Raw genomic sequence first — 15,990 nt, 5'->3', positions numbered from 1 at the left:
AATTTCTCCTGCCACTAATTCACATGGGCAGGGACAGCTGCCCAGAAGGAACTGCAGGCAGACGCTTAGCAGGTGCCTGGCGCGTGTCAGACCTGCAGGCCCTTCCCCTCTGTCCTGTAGTCAAACGCCCTCGCCAGGCCCTGCTACCGTTCTCCAGGGAAGGAAGCCGGGGCCCAGAGGGGCGGCTGGACTTGGTGCTGGTAGGGCCTGGTCTTGGGCCTGGCTCTGCGGGTTAGGCGGTGTGGGGCCCTGGGGGAAGTCACTTATCCAGAACCTTAGTTTCCTTCTCTGCCAAATGGGGGTCCCTGTGACTTGATGGCAGGGCTAGGATGTGAACCCCCTAAACCTCTAATTCTAGCATGTGTGCCCCTAAACTCTGCCGTGGAGACTTGCATGCAGCAGGTGGCCAGTAAATGCCACTTGTTGCTTTGGTTGCCCCCCAAGTCCCTAATCCCAGCAGCCCCTGCCTTAACTCAGTTTCCTGCCCACAGGTCTGGAGACCTGGCTTCTATCGAAGGCTTTCTTAACTCCTACACTTTGTTCTCAAACGTTCTCCCACCTCCCTCTGTGTCTCTGGTGCCTCTCTCTGCGTCCCAGAACAGCCAGGTGTTCCCACCAGCCCCCCACTCCAACCTCCATGAGGGACTCCTGCCCTCCCACCTCCCCCCCCCCCACGCCATACCAAGTTCCCACGGGCCTTTCCTCCCCCCTGCGTGCTGGCCTGGCGGCTCCCACAGCACAGCCTTGTTTCCCAGGGAACAATGCCTCTGTGTCACAGACAACAATGTCCTTTCATCTCAGGCGCTGCCCTAGTGCACGCTGGGATGTGGCACAAAGGGCGCTTTGTGCGGCTCAGGGATGTGAGCCCCAGACCAGCCTCTGTCCTTGGGTGCCATTATGCAACACTCAGTCTGGGCTGTGGGGCGGGCCCGGGGGATCTGCCTGCCCCCCTCAACCTTGACAAGTTAACCCTTGTGCTGCCCGCTGTGCGCCCACACCCCCTGCAGCTTCCCACACTCTCCTCTGTCCCTCCCAGCTGGGCTTCGCCGACTTGAACCTGGCCGAATTCGCAGGCTCAGGCTCCACAGTGCGCTGCTGCCTGCTGGAGGGATATGACACGAAGAACACCCGTCAGGACAACTCCATCCTCAAGGTACCAGGGTCCCCCACCACCTCTTCTGCCCCTTTTACTAAAGGAGCCCGGCAGACCTGCCCCCATCCTCTGGGGGGTTGTGAAAAATACGGATTCCTAGCCTAGACACTAGGAAGATGTGGTCCCAGGGTCAGGAAACCACCCTCAGAAGCCTGGCTCTGCCACTGGCCTCAGTTTCCCCATCTTTAATTGGGGGGTCGGTGGGGGGGGACCCCAGCAGTCTCGTTAAGGGTTTGATGAGCACTTTTGGTGAGATGCGCATCCCCAGGTGTTTGCCATCTCACATCTCATGACACCTGACAGCAGCCCCATCGGGTGTGGTATGTGGTTTGGTCCCAGTTTTGCGTAGGAGGGGGTCAGGGCACAGAGGTCAGATCATTTGCCTGGGGTCACAGGCAGAACTGATGCTTGGCCCCCAGCTGTTTGACTCCACGGTCCAGCTCCCAACCATTGCCCCATGTGACACCAGACTGCCTGAGCTCGCAGTGGAGGGTCAGTGTGGAAGAACCTGCCATCCCTTGAGCCGGGCAGACCGAGGGATTTCCTCCCAGAGCCCAGCCACAGGCAGGTTTCCGGCGGCCGGGGCAGCTCCGTCCCTCCAGGCAGCTGGCTCTCTGGCCTCTCAGGACAGAGCTATCTGGGCATCTGCCACGGCCAGCACACCTCTCTTCCTCGTCCCCACACCCTTCCACCCGATTGAGAAAACAGTCTTGTCCTAACCACACCTCTGCGAGCTGACCCAGCGGGAACGTGTTGTGCTTAAAGCAGAGCCAGGCAGAGGTGGTGGCCTGGGGTGCTGCGGCCCCTAGGCCCTTTGCAGAGACAACCAGAAGTACCCAAAAAGGTCCAGGCTAGTTGTGATGGGAGCCAGGACCTTTCAGTCTCACCCCACTGGCCCTGTGCACCCTTAGGCAAACCAGGGGGCCTAAGGGGGGGGTTGCAGGTGGCTGCAAAGCCGGCCACCTCACATCCTGTCTGCACGGCTTTGGGCCCTTACTTCCCTTGAGTCTGTGTCTGGGTCCTGCTTCCCTCTCCTACAGCCTGGGGCCATCACCCACTTTGTAGGCACTATCACAGCCAGATGAAATAATTCATTAAAAAAAAAAAAAAAAAGAAAGAAAAACAGTCTCAGGGGGTGCCTGGCTGGCTCAGTCTTAGAGCATGTGACACTTGATCTCTGGGTCATGAATTCGAGCCCCACATTGGGTGTAGAGCTTACTTAAAACAACAAAAAAGTCTCAGCCCAATGATCTCCATTTTTGTCAGTGTTGGCACTGGCTTATGAGTACCCATTTCTTACCCCATCTCCCTCTTCCTGTCGCTCTATCTCAGCCCAGACTTGGGGACCCAGCCTTGCCTTGTTTGGTCCATTGATCTCTGCCCAGGTGCATGATGTCGAACTTCTGATGGCTTCTTGCTTTCCTTTACTCAACATGCTTTCACCAAGCCCCCGCCGTCCATGTTGGGCTCTGTGGGCACCCCTTCTCCCACTCCCACCCACCATGTTGTGCCTGGTGAACCCCCTCCCTACCAGGTGGGCTTCGTGAGCCTCCCTCATGCCTGCCTGCCTGCCTGCCTGCCTGCCGTGTGGAGCTCGCATACCCTTGCCCATGCTAAGGCCATGAGCAGGCCCTGAGGCTGGAGAGGGACTGTAGCCCCCTCCTCATCACAGTGTTAAAGTCACAGTAGCTAACTTTTTCTGCTTGCCCTCACTGTGTGCCTGGCGCCAAAGCATGCCAAGCCTCATCTCCCCAAGTCCTCTCCACTGTCTCAGGAGACAGGCGTCAGGAGTGCTTCTGTCCTCCACCCACGGAAACGGGGGCTCGGTGCGGTTTGGTGGCTTCGCCGGGGCCAGCGAGGGGCAGAGACGGGATCAGAGGCCAGCCCATCTGAAGCCAGAGCAGGCAGACCGCAGGGAGGCCCCTGGGCCGGGGGGTGGCCGTGGTGTGGCTGATCTCTCCCTCTGTGCAGGTCACCATCGGAATGCTCCTGCTCTCCGGAGACCCCTGCTTTAAGACGTGAGCGTGGGCACAGGCTGTGGGGGGCCACACAGGGACTCTTCCCACCTCGGGGCTCTTGGGCTCCCCTGTCTTTGTCTGACCCCGACCATGGGGCACCCCAGTCACAGCCATCTTTCCTCCCCAGGCCGCCGTCCACCGCCAAGTCCATCTCCGTCCCGGGCCAGGACTCCTCCCTGCAGCTGACGCGCAAGGGCGGCGGGACCGGCAGCGGCGGCGGTGGCACCAACTCCCTGACGGGATCCCGGCCCCCCAAGGCGAGGCCCAGCATCCTCAGCTCAGGTGCCACCCTCCACCTGCCCTGCTCCTCCCTGTGGCCCAAGGCTCAGCTCAGTCTCCCCAGGTCCCAAGGGGGACGCTTGCTGAGAAGACAGAGGTGTTAGGATGGCATTTACACCGGTCCATGCTTCCAGTGGGCCGAAGTCCCAGCCCCTCCTGCATGCCGGGCGCTGTGCTGGGCCCCAGGATCGCAGCAGTGTCCTGACCTCGAGGCCCCGTCTTTCAGGAGAGACAGAAGTCAGTCCGGCGGTAAATAAGTCCATGTCACCTTCAGGTGTGACAAGAGCTGTGACGGGCACTGGAAGCATCTGCCTGGGAACAACCATGGAAGCCTCCCCGAAGAGGTGGCATTTGAGCCGAATCTGAGGTGTGGGGTGCGGGGCAATGTTCCTGGCAGAGGGATGTGCCGTGAGCGCTTCTCTCCCGCTTGCTGCCTGACCAGGACTGGCCATTTTGCCTCTCCAGTCTCAGCATCCTCCCCTGACTAATGGGATCAGCCATAGTAACTACATCCTGGGTTGCTTTGGAGATTAGCCTTGCCTGGCACACAGTAGGTACTCTATATATTTCCCAGCACTGGCTTTCTATTAAATTACCGTTATTACTAACGTCATAAAAAGTGCAGATGCCTGAATCCCCAGAGGAGACAGCCTGGCCCTTAGGATAAGGAAGGGCTACGGGAGAGGAGGCTCCAGCCTCCCCCGCCACCCCGTGTCTAGTGCTGTGCATGGTGCAGCGGGGCCCCTGAGTACCAGCCTTGTACAAGGACCCTGTCCCTGGGGGTGAGCCCGGAGCTGCGAGGCAGACTAAGCTGATTAGTGAGCAGGGCGGCACCTGCCGCCCTCATTTGCACCATGAGAGCAATGAGAGAGGGTGCTGGGCCTCCAGCAGCTCAGCGGATGTTTGCTGAGTGATTCTACCCCCAGGGCGGCTGGGAGCAGAGAGGGCCCTGACCTCAAGGGCCAGCTTTCTTCCGCTCCCATTTTTCCTGTAGACTCAGTCAGGTAAGGCCTAGAACTGAAAGCCCGCCTCGGGCTGGAAACTGCTCACAAGATTAAGGGCTTCCCTGCGCCATCGCTCTCTCCAGCTTCTGGACCAGGCCACCCCAGTGTAGACGGTGCCTGTTGTACCAAGTAGAAGAGGTGCCTCTCCCAGGCAGGGCGGGGATTTGAGCCCCCACGCGCCTCTTAACTGCTTTTCTACCCATCTCCTCCTGCAACCCCCACCCCATCTGCAGAGCACCTGTTTGGAGAAGCCCCGTGGCTTTGGGTGGGGACACAGGCAGGACTGGGGTCCAGCCTGTGGCCTGGTGTGCTGTTCTCTGAGGAGGAGATGGACGAGATGAGTCCTTCCTTCCTGTGACCACTCGTGGAGCCCTGGGTGGATCCCCCTGGGCCCCTTGTGCCTCCTGCTGGCGAGTGCCGGCAAGTTTGTTTGCAAAGTTGGGCTTTTGGGTGACTTGTGACAGGACTGTCAGCCACTCCCCGTTCCCCTTATTCCTTCCGCTCTGGCTCTACCGACCCAGGCTCATTAAAGCCTCGGGGCCTTTGCTTCTGCTGTTCCTCTGTGTGGAAGGTTCTTTCCCTGATGCTTTATGTGGCTCGTTCCCTCCCATGCCTCCTGAAGGCCTCCCATTAAGGCCCTCTCCTCAGAGGAGCCTTCCCTGATCCCAGACTGGGTCAGACCTCCGTACACACTGCTCCCGGTTCTGTAACACGCACCTCCACCTCAGTTGTGGTTAATTGTGGGTCATTATTCAACATTCTCTCCCCACTGGCCTTGTGACACCATCTCCCGTCTACGGCCCCTGGTAGAGAACCCTGTGCAGAGGAGGTCCCCACGGATGTTTGTGGAATGGACAGACCTGGGCTCCAGTGGTGAACTATGGCGGCGGTAGAACTCAGCTTTTCAGTCTGTTAAATGGGAAACACTCAGTGCGCCCCCCACCCCCCACCCTGACCCAGTGAGAGGACGTGTGTGAATGGCAGGGGCCGGCACCGCTGGTAAGCCTGTCTCCCCGCCTTCCAGGGGTGCCAGAGGAGGCCGAACAGAACCTGTCCAGCCCCGAGGAGGTGTTCCACTCCGGTCACTCCCGCAACTCCAGCTACGCCAGCCAGCAGTCCAAGATCTCTGGTGAGTGCCCGCCTGGCTCCATGCCCCTGGCCCTCCACCTCCCTGGCTGGCCCCTGTAACGAGCCTCCCCAAACGCCCACCAGGCTACAGCACAGAACACTCGCGCTCCTCCAGCCTCTCGGACTTGACGCACCGCCGCAACACGTCGACGAGCAGCAGCGCCTCGGGCGGCCTCAGCATGACTGTGGAGGGCCCCGAGGGCGGGGAGCGGGAGCACCGGCCCCCCGAGAAGCCGCCGCGGCCGCCTCGGCCCCCGCATCTGTCTGACCGTTCATTTCGGTGAGCACAGCGCTCCTGGAGAACAGACCCGTCTCAGGGGCACCCTGAACCTCTGCTTCTTTACCTGTGACACGGGGACAGCAGGGTCCCCCACCCCAGAGGGTTGGATGGTGATGATTCAGCCAGTGGACGTACATGCAAGGCATGGCCTGGGCCTGGCATGCACGTGCCGTTGTGTGTGCCTTGGTGTACCTAGGTCCCTGGTCTACACGCCGTGCAGCCTCTCGGAGGCTACGAGGTTAGGTAACCTCTCAGAGCCTCCGGGTCGGCATCCATAAAACCAGGTCATGGCACCTGCCCTGCGGGCCGAGGTGAGGGCTGAAGGAACACAGTTGGGAATACATCCTCACGTGCACTCAGAGCAGCCTCAGTGCTGCAGGTCCTCCGGTGTCCTCCTTGTGCCTGTCGCTGGCCGGACTGCTGTGACTCTGCCCTGCTTTGCCCCACCCCAGGCGGAAGAAGGACTCCGTGGAGAGTCACCCGACCTGGGTGGATGACACTCGGATCGACGCAGATGACATCGTGGAGAAGATCATGCAAAGCCAAGACTTTACGGACGGCAGCAACACTGAGGGTGAGCTGCCGGCACGGGGAGGACCGGGGGACGATGCCAGCTGTTCCGGGGGTCCCCTGGCTGCCCCTGCCCCACTCAGCCTCCATCCTCCCCTGTGTCCCCACAGACAGCAACCTCCGGCTGTTTGTGAGCCGTGATGGCTCTACCACGCTGAGTGGCATCCAGCTGGCCAACAGGTAAGGGTGACAGTTTGGGGATGGGTCACTAGGGTGGCCATGGGGAACAGGGGTGAGAGCAAGGTCTCTGCAGACATTGACCTGGCTTTGAATGCCAGTTCTTATCACCACGTTGTGACCTTGGACCAGTCACTTCTCTGAACCTCGGTTTCCTTATCCGTCAAATGGTGTGGACCATACCATCTCCACCTAGAAACCTGGGACAACATGCCGGGGTTGGTTCTGAGGGTTGAAAGGATAGCCTTGGAAAGTGCCTAGCACAGGGCTTGGCACACAGCAGGGGCTTTATCCGTCTGTATTTTGCCCTCTGCTTTTCCCTTCCTTCTGGATCTGAGAACCCCTAAAAATGATGTTGCTGACTCATTTTATTTATTGAACAAATATTTATTGAGCACCAGCTATGCACCAAGCACTGAGCTAGGTCGTGGGGATGCAACAGTGAGCAGCACAGATCTGTGCCTGCCTAATGTTTACATATGAGGGGGTGGTAGGACCAAACTTGGGCTTCAGGTCTGCAGTTTATAGAGGGCCTTCTTGTGATCATTTATTTATTTATAGCATGTTTACTGGCTCACTGAATGAATGAGCAGAGGAGCTTCCCATGTGCAGGGTCGTCCTGAGGCCTTTCCCCCCTGTTCCTGTGGGCCGGATGGGAAAGTGCACATCTAACATCTAGGTTCCGGGGTGTGGGGGGACGTGGCTGAGCTGCCCAGGCGCCCGGCACCTTCCCTCTGGTGCTGCTATGCTGACACCTGCTGGCTGAGGCTTGAAATTGCAGCTGCCTTTCCTGGTGGCTTCCTGGGCTGTCCCGGGTAAGGTGGGCAAGAGGAAAACAGGATGCCTCCTTGGAGGTTTGTAAACACCACCCCCTAACCCCCTATGACAGTGAGGATACGGGGGATGGGAGAAACCAATTTAATCAGGAGCAAGGTCTTAAAAGAGCTGCACCCCAAGCCCTAAATGTCCATGACCCTGTGGCTGGGTGGGCCTGGCTTCCGCGGGGGAAAATAAAAGCCAACCAGGCTCCCTGACCTTCTGCTGTCTTCTTGGTAAGCCTCATGATCCCTCTGCACCTCAGTGCCTTCATCTGTCAAGTGGGGTGGAGTGCAGTCTTTCCCTGCCAGGGCTGCTATGAGGATGGGTGCAGCACACCCCTGAGTGTAAGCCACTGGTGCTCAGGAAGGGCTCAGGCGCGGCCCGTAGCAGCTCTGAGATCCCACAGACTCCGATACTTACCATCTGTGTTGCCCTAGGCAGGTGACTCAACTTCCCTGAGCTTCGGTTTACCCCTCTGTGGAACAGGGCCAGTTAGTTACAGTGCCAACTCGTGGGGTGCTTACAAGGGCCTGCCCCGGAAGAGCGTCTAGGAGGATAAGCTGACCTGTTTCTCCCCTCCCCTCCCCTGCAGGGTCTCCTCTGGGGTCTATGAGCCTGTCGTAATCGAAAGCCATTGAGGAGCGGGCGTCCAGCCTGGAGAAGGGCCCTGCCTTCGTGGGCATCCAGGCCCGCAGCATTCCACGAGGGACCTTCCGCTTCGGATCACCTTCTGCGCCACATCTCATCTGTGCCTCCTCCGTGCACTCCAGCCCCGCTCCTGCCCCAAAGCATCATTCCACTGTCCTCCCATCCATGCCGGGACCCTCCTGGCCTGCCAGGCCCCGGGCACCACTGTGAATATTCTCCTCTGAACCACTAGGGGGGCAGGCCATGCAGGCCCACGAAGCAGGTGGACAAGACCAAGATGGCCGGGACTGCCCCGCTGGAGACCAGTTGGGCCCCTCAGTGGGGACATGCAGTGGCATCTCCGCGCAGGGATGCCTGTGGCTGAAGGGCCTCTTGCCCCTTGTCCCTGCTCATCCCAGGAGCATTGGCTCAGCCGTGCCCTGGCAGGGCCTTGCTCCACCACCCCCTTGCCCTTGGGAGGGCCGGTCCACCCCCAGAATCCCGCCACCATGGCTCCCTGACTGCTTAGTGCTTCAGCTGTCCCTTCCCTGTGTCCTGGGGGACCCGCTGGCGGCCTTCTCCTGGGAACCAAGACCACCCACGCTCCACATTGAAACCCCCTCCCCCAACGAATGTTCTCCTGCTGCCCCGGCAGCCTGCACTTTGCACATGCTCGTCTCCAGCACAGCCCCCCTGGCCCTTGCCTGCCTTTCCCTTGAGCCCTTCGCAAGGATTCCCTGGCACTGCCTGCTGTGCAGCCAGCGCCTGCCTCTAGCGGTCCGGCTGGAACGTGGCACCGCCTCTCCCCCTGTTTAGCTCCAGCTCAGGCCTGAGCCCATGTCGAGAAAGGTCTGAGCATCGATGGTGGCTCACCTCTGCTCGGGGCTGGATCCTGAGCAGCTGGTTTCCTGTAGGAAGCCAGGGAAGGTGCCTCCCAAACCCTTAGAGGTTGAGAGTCTGGCTGGGCTGGGCTTGGCAAGCAAAGCCCCCTCTCCCTCCCCGCAGGGTCAGCTAGCCCAGGCTGGGGCCGATGCGGAGAGGCAGGTGGGCTGTGACCGGACTGGCCCGGAGCTGGCTTCCTGGCCAGAAAAGCCTCAGCCCTCCTCTGGAAGCATCCCTCTCTCTGGGCGAAGGCGAGGTGGGGAGCAGTCTGGCCCTGCCCCCACCCCTCGCTAAAGCCTCTGCTGTCTGCACCCCACCCCTCCCGTCTTCCTTACTTGCTTGAAAATGGGTTCTGACTGCCAGCCAGTCCCTGGACAGACTTCCCTGCCACCCTGAAATTTCATTTATTTTGTGTGAACCCAGCAGGCTGGTGTTTACGTACTCCTATACCTTTTTTCTTTTTAACATTTCATTTCCTCTTTTCTTTCTTTTTCTTTCTTTCTTTCTCTTTCCCTTTTTTTTTTTTTTTTTTTGAGTTCACAGTTTGGTATTTTCTCCTCCCCCCGGTGAGGGGAGGTGGTTCTGTTCTCTGCCCTACCTGCTACCTGCTGGCTGGGTCCCAGCAGGACTAGGGATCTAGATGGGGGGGAGGGGGGCAGGATACTGGTTCTCTCCCTGGTGGGGTGTCCTCCCCAGGCTGGGAGGGCTCCTTGCCCTTATGCTCCAGCTGGCAAGAATTGGAGCCTTTGTCTTGGAACCTCCTGGCCTTGGGAGGAGAGCATTTCTAGGATTCGTTGTCATTGTTTTTAATCCCCTAACTCTTAGAAACTGAATGTGAGGAGGCTCTTGCTAAGACAGGACAGAGTACTTGCTGTGGCTGGAGAGGGCTCTGGTTAGCCCTGCGGGTCCCTTCCTGCCCCGCAGGCACCTGGAGCTTTACAAGGAAGCTGGCTGTGCAGTCTCCAGGTGAAGTGACCCCCAGAAAACGGGAGAGCCCTCTCCTTCCCTTCTGTGTCTGCGTGACCTCTGCCCAATGGGGAAGCGCATTCAGGGTGTATTTGGGGTCTGGCTCAAAGTTCCGGGCTTCAGGCATAAAACAGCCAGTTCTGGTCCTGTTGGGACTCCCCCAAACCCCAGCCCCACCCAAGTTGAGGTTTGGGCTTGACAGACACCCCAGAAGCAGACAGAGCCTGCCACATTCTTCCATGCCAGTCTCTGGGCCAGGGTAATTGGACTGAGAATTCGGCCACATCCAAATTAACACTAGCTGGAGCCAGAGGCCTGGAGCCCTTTCTTCAATCTCTGGTCTTCTCAAGCTCGGTGAATTCCCGCCAGGCACCCACAGCTCCTGGACGTAAAATGCTATATATAAAGACTATATTAAAGATATTTTTGGAAAGGAATCAGTCTATGCAATGCCAGTTTGGAATCTTCTTGAAAGACAGTTTAACGTTTTTACTAGGAGATTTAAAGAAAATAAAAGTCTACAATATTTTTAGGTTACTTTTTTTGTGGTCACCCCAAACTGACCACATGGTGTGGTCTGCTGGGATGGAGATCTTCTGTGTTCTCCTCTCTCTTAGAGGGTTGAGCTGGGAAATGGGGGGGGTGGGGGGGTGGGAGGGGGTATCTTTTTTTTTCTTTTGGTCTTTTTTTTTTTTTTTTTTTTTTAATCCCCTCCTTTCTAACAGAATGTTGCCGCCACCACCGCCCCTTATTCAGAAGGCTGTGTTTGTATCTCTGTCTCCCGGCTTCTGTTGTAGAAAATCACATTGTAAGGGGAAATCAGCCTAGTGTCAGTGTCTTGGTTGGGGGAAAAAAAATTAAATGTCGCAATTTTTGTTTGTTATGGCATGTTGGGTTTTGTTTGTTTCACCACGTGGTCAGCATCAGAAGAAAGCCAGATGTGCAGGTGGACATCCGGGAATGGGGGAAGGTGTAGGTGGCCTGGGTTCTCCCTGTCCTGGCTGCCATCAAAATTATTACCACCTTTATTACTCCAGATTCCTGGGGAGGAAACTGAGGCCCCGGAAGGCAGTTTCTTGCCAGTCTCACACCTACTAAGTGGCAGCTCTGATCTCAGGGCACAAGTTCTAACCACTGGACTTCCCCAGCAGTCAGCCTGAGGGACAAATAACTGTGCCTCAGTTTCCTCAGCTGTAAATGCGCTGGCGGATGAAAATGGGTGTACAGCCTGACACAGGAGGTACTGAGTTTGTTCCCAACTCCTCTCGAGCCCCAGGCCACAACTGTCTCCAGGCCCAGGCCCCTCACTTCCTGTCCCCCACACTCAAGTTACACAGGAGCCAGCAGCTTGGCCAAGCTCTGAGAAGGGCAGGGCACCCTGGCCTTTAATTAGCTCAGAAGTGGCAGGAAGCCTCCGCGGCCGTGGACAGGCCAGAAGGGACCAGACCACCAGGCCTCCTCCCCGCTGCAGCATGACCTCGTCTGCACCCCTTCTCTGGGCTGACACCCACTCATGGCCCCTTTAAACCCTGGAGGCTGATTTTGAGTCTCTTCCTCTGTTCTGCACGGCACACCTGGGGAGGGAAGAGTCGGCCCCTGGCTGAGGCCAAAGTCTGTCCTGAGATGGAGAGGGAAGTCCCTGGGCTGTAGGCCAAGAAGAGTTGCTCCTATCATCTTCGAAGAGTGCAGCCCCCACAGGAACCGGCTCAGGTGACCCAAGGAGTCACGCCGCCAGCAGGAGCAAATCACGCCAGGTTCAGACACATCTCTGCAAGTCTGTCTGCCCATCCTCCCGCCCCTCGTTCTGGGCACTAGGGATGCAGCAGTGACCACAGACCCCATCCCCAGGGAGCCCACAGGCCAGTTCAACAAGTACATGAGCGAACAAAAACTCAGTGACAAGCGTTAGCTCGGAGACACACAGGGGGGCTGTGGAGCACAGGGGAGGGAACCCTGCCCGGCTGTCAAGGGGCTTCCCTAGGACGTGTGGCATCCCACTGAGACCCGATGGGTGAGGAGCAGGTAGCCAGCCCCTCGAGCTGTGGCAAGACAGTGTTCCAGACTGGGGAAGGACCTGCGTGGGGGCTCAGTCCAAGACCTGTCTGTGCTGCTGCCCGGGCTGCAGGGACACGCAGAGCCCAACAGGCAAATGGTGAGGAAACGGAGGATCACCCTGACCTCATCCCCGCAGTGAAGAGAAGACACCAGAAAGGGTCTCCTAGAAAGCCAGGCGACCGGAAGGGGGCACTCCCCTCACAGCCAGTGAGAATCCTCCTCATCCCTGGGGACGCGGGCTTACCCACCCTCCCTCCTCCTCCCACCCCAGGTGGGGGCAATGAACACCCTCTGCACCCCTGTCGACAATTAGGGCCTCGGGACTAGGAAATGGGTGCCAGTCTCGGCCTCACCACTGATTCGAGTTGTGATCTGCAAGTCTTCTGAGCCTCATTTTCCCCATCTGCAAAATGGGAGTTCTGACCTCCCACGCCATGCCCGCTCTGGGTTTGGGGTCCTGGGATATTTAGAGATGGAGTTTTTCTTCTGGGGCGTGTTCGACAGGACGGATGGCATGAGTGCCAGCCAGTCTGGATCCTCCCACACGTTTCCATTCACTAGAAAGCGTCTGGGAACAGCGTGTCCCATAATGCCCTCGGAAACTACATTTCCCGACATGCGAAGGGGGGGGGGCGGCACCCTCCTGTCTTGGGATACGTAGTCCCGGGCCCGCTTAAAGACTACGACTCCCAGCGTGCCCCGCGGCCCAAGGCCAGAAGAGCCCGGACCCGGAGCGCGCTGTGGCTTGTGGCTCCGGGGAGGGATCGCCGGGGAGATGGTGAGCACCGGACCGAGTGCGGGGGGCGGGAGGCGGCTGGGAGTGGGGTCTGGCGCGGAGCGGGGGCTTGGGCACTCGGAGCCGGGATGGCTCACTCTCCCGCCGGCCCAGTGAAGGAGTGAAAATCCCGCGGCCCGGCATCCGCCCAGCCCGCAGAGTGATACTCGTCAGGCCTGTCTGCGGCTGTTGAGTGAATGGGAAGCTTAGCGTAAGCAGGCTGCGACGCCACCCCGCCAGTAGTGCACCTGAAGGGGGAGTTACTTCGTCAGCTGAGCCCTCCTTTTCTCCAGGCCACGGGGACAGACCAGGTGGTGGGACTCGGCCTCGTCGCCATTAGCCTGATCATCTTCACCTACTACACCGCCTGGGTGATTCTCTTGGTATGTGTGCTGCCCCCGCCCTTCGTCTTACCTTCCACCCCCGGATCTTGAAGCCGACCCCTAGCACCCATTTAAGCTGCTGTGTGCCGGGCATGGTGCTAGGCGCTTTACCTGCTTCGTCTCGTGAAATCTCCAGAACAGCGCTATGAGGACGATGCTAGAGGTGTCCCAGTGTATAGTTGAGGGAGCTAAGGCTCGGCGAGAACCGCTACCCTTAAGGCCCTTAACCACTACACTGTATGGCCCTGTTACTGATTTGCTTTTGCCTTTGATTGGAGTTCTAGTCCTTCCGGTTATCTTGCTCGCCCCTGGGCATGATGAATGCCAGCGGATTTTGTGAGGGCCTTTAGGTTTTTGTTTTTGTTTCTTTTTCTTGTTGGAAAATTGGTTGGTTACTGCTTAAGAAGCGCAGGGTGGTTGGAAGGCAAAATCTTGCAGAACTTTGGAGGGAAATGTTAGTAAAGAAAACCTGGAGCCCACTTGAGAACTCCTCACGTGCCTTTGCCCGGTGTTGGGCCGTGAGTGGCTTAGGGCAAGTCCCTCCTCTTCTGTTCATTGCCGGGTCCCCAGCACCAACTTAGGGCAGGCACCAGGCAAGTGCCCACGGAACAACTGTTCAGTAAGTGAATGAAGGAAACAAACCCCAACTCCCCAAATGCCATCATCTTAAAGCAAAGCAGGTGCTATACCAGTGCACTGACTGGGGTCAGCCCCGGAGATGGAGGGGGTGGTGGTGTTTGGGCTTGAAGGCCTGGGCAAGACAAGGAATGCTCACCAGAGCTCTGCCCTCGATACCAGCCGTTCATTGACAGCCAACATGTCGTCCACAAGTACTTCCTGCCCCGGGCCTACGCTGTCGCCATCCCACTGGCCGCTGGCCTCCTGTTGCTCCTGTTTGTGGGTAAGTTATCACTCCCTCAACGCTGAGCAGGGCGTCTGCTGGGAACTCCCACAACCCTCTCCCATCCCTGAACATGCTTCCCCATTTTGCCAGTTGCTGTCCACCTGCTTGAGGCTCCTTGCTGCGCCCCCCTCCCCCAGTTATCCCCTGGGATTTTCCTGTTCATCCTTCAAGACTGTCTAGTCCGTAGCCCCTCTGGCCTTCCCTATGCCTCAGGCTCATTGGTCTCAAATGGGATGGCCCCAGTGGGGTGTCTCCCTTTCCCACCCCCGCTCCCTCCACCACCACCACCATCATCACTCTGTGCACACCTCGATCGCCTCTTACCCCCTCGTCACCCACTGGCTCATGATTCCTGCCCCTCTTTGTCTCCCCCGGGGTTTAGTGTGTGTCTTCATCATCATTATTATGTCCTCAGCTCCTGGAACAGGCTGTGGCCCTGAGCTGGTGCTTAAGAAAGCAGTTTGCATGAGTCACCTGGATGACTGGATGGTGGGGTGGGAGGTGGATGTGGGTTAGGCAGGTGGGTGGGTGGACAGGTGGTTGATTGGGTGAGTAGACGGATCATTGGGTGGGTTTGTTCCCTGCAGAATCAAAAACACTAAACATGGCAAATTGCCCGGGGTAGCTGCTCTGGTGGTGTTTGTTGAACACATGTGGGTAGATGTGTGGCTTGCTGAAGGACCAGGGAGGTGATTCTGGCCTGGCGGGTGCTTGGCCCCGCGTGCGGGTCACTTCCACCATGCTGGGCCTTGCTCTGGCCTCCCAGCAGCCCCGAGCCCAGATCTCACGCGGCCTTTCTGGTCTGTGTATTCCAGGAGTGTTCATCACCTACGTGATGCTGAAGAACCAGAAAGTGACCAAAAAGGCTCAGTGAAGGCCCAGTGGGGCTGAGGCTGCCGGCCCTTCCTCTGCCTCCCCTCCAAAGGTGGGGGCACATAGGACGCATCCAGGCACCGCGGCCCCCCTCAAGCCTGGCTGCCCTGAACACATCCTGGTGGGATGGAGCTGTTTAGGACTGACCACACAGGCCTGCTCCTCCCCTGCTCAACCTTCCGGAAGCCAGGAGGGAGGATTACTTGGAAGCCTCCCTCTCACCCCTTTCTGGCTCAGGGCCTGAAATATGCTGGTTGTCCCCACCTCGCCTTCGGGCTCCCCGTCACCTTTTCCTCAGGGTCCCACCCTCTTGTTTCACTGTCCCTCTTGTCACCTGCTGATGTTGGACTTGGCAGGTTCTGAGGTGTCATGTGACCTTTCCCCACACGTCCTGCTCCTCATCAGAGGCAGCTTTCCCAGGTCTGACACAGCCCCAGGCCCCATAAGGACTTCTGGACCTGGAAAGCCTAAGGGGAGGACTGACAGGCCCTAGGGTTACCACCAGGCCTCGGGGCACATTAGGGTGGCCACAGGGGGCCCCCAGACCAACTGCTCCTCACAGAGGCCCAGTCGCCCAGCCCTAGCGCTAGCCTACTGGGGAGAGCTGAACAATAAACACTGATGATGTGTCTGTCTCTGTGCTATCCCTGACCAGGGAAGCCAGGCTGCTCAGGAACTGGAGAGGGGCTGGTCTCAGGTCGGGAGACCCTGGTTTGTGCAATGAGGGTGCCTCAGGCGCCTCCCAGACTGTCCCTGTGCTGGACACAGGATCAAGTGGGGACAGAAACAGATGTGGATCCAGACAGGTGCAGCCCACAGATGGGAGCTCGGTGGGGGCATGGCAGTGTGCCAGATGCCAACCACATCAGCCTGTACTGAGCCTCCCCTGTGCCAGCCCAGCTAGCGCGCACTAGTATTTTAGGGACCCTCAGGCCAGTCCCCTAAAAGGCCAAGTCCATTGTCCGTCTCTTATACCCAGCAGCCCAACCTAGCATGGCTCTGGGCAGTGAGAGCTGGAGGAACCAGAGCAGGGCTGGCTGTGGTCAGGTTGACTGATCTGGCGCAGGCCCAGCCCTGTCTCCTGGTAATCAACCCCG

The 15,990-nt window shown here is 58.5% G+C and overlaps 2 protein-coding genes across 3 annotated transcripts in view; both read left to right on the top strand.

Annotated features, from left to right (window-relative positions):
* The window catches only part of EEIG1 (estrogen-induced osteoclastogenesis regulator 1), a 35,785-nt gene extending 24,999 nt beyond the window's left edge, over positions 1-10,786 (top strand). For both annotated transcript variants that reach the window (XM_086684123.1, XM_086684122.1), the window contains 8 exons: positions 1,037-1,153; positions 3,125-3,171; positions 3,299-3,453; positions 5,479-5,583; positions 5,667-5,862; positions 6,315-6,436; positions 6,543-6,612; positions 8,021-10,786. In XM_086684123.1, coding sequence (XP_086540249.1) covers positions 1,037-1,153; positions 3,125-3,171; positions 3,299-3,453; positions 5,479-5,583; positions 5,667-5,862; positions 6,315-6,436; positions 6,543-6,612; positions 8,021-8,066 — 858 coding nt within the window. In that variant the 3' untranslated portion in view covers positions 8,067-10,786. The remainder of the gene's footprint in view (positions 1-1,036; positions 1,154-3,124; positions 3,172-3,298; positions 3,454-5,478; positions 5,584-5,666; positions 5,863-6,314; positions 6,437-6,542; positions 6,613-8,020) is intronic.
* Positions 10,787-12,650: 1,864 nt separating this feature from the next.
* DPM2 (dolichyl-phosphate mannosyltransferase subunit 2, regulatory) lies at positions 12,651-15,524 on the top strand. Its single transcript, XM_025912083.2, has 4 exons — positions 12,651-12,736; positions 13,027-13,116; positions 13,915-14,017; positions 14,836-15,524. Exons 1-4 carry the CDS (start codon positions 12,734-12,736, stop codon positions 14,892-14,894), a joined length of 255 nt encoding a protein of 84 aa, XP_025767868.1. The 5' UTR covers positions 12,651-12,733; the 3' UTR covers positions 14,895-15,524.
* The last annotated feature ends 466 nt before the right edge of the window (positions 15,525-15,990 follow it).

Source organism: Puma concolor, chromosome D4 (assembly GCF_028749965.1).
Source record: "Puma concolor isolate L17-30 chromosome D4, mPumCon1.1.hap2, whole genome shotgun sequence".
In the NCBI taxonomy this organism is placed as follows: domain Eukaryota; kingdom Metazoa; phylum Chordata; class Mammalia; order Carnivora; family Felidae; genus Puma; species Puma concolor.
Note: the sequence above shows the minus strand (reverse complement) of the source record. Positions and strands in the feature narration are given on the sequence as shown.

Bases quoted from the DNA above. Each gene is read 5' to 3' on its own strand.
- DPM2 (XM_025912083.2), top strand. The intron at 13,117-13,914 runs GTATGTGTGCTG...CCTCGATACCAG, and splicing joins CCGCCTGGGTGATTCTCTTG to CCGTTCATTGACAGCCAACA. The intron at 14,018-14,835 runs GTAAGTTATCAC...TGTGTATTCCAG, and splicing joins CCTGTTGCTCCTGTTTGTGG to GAGTGTTCATCACCTACGTG.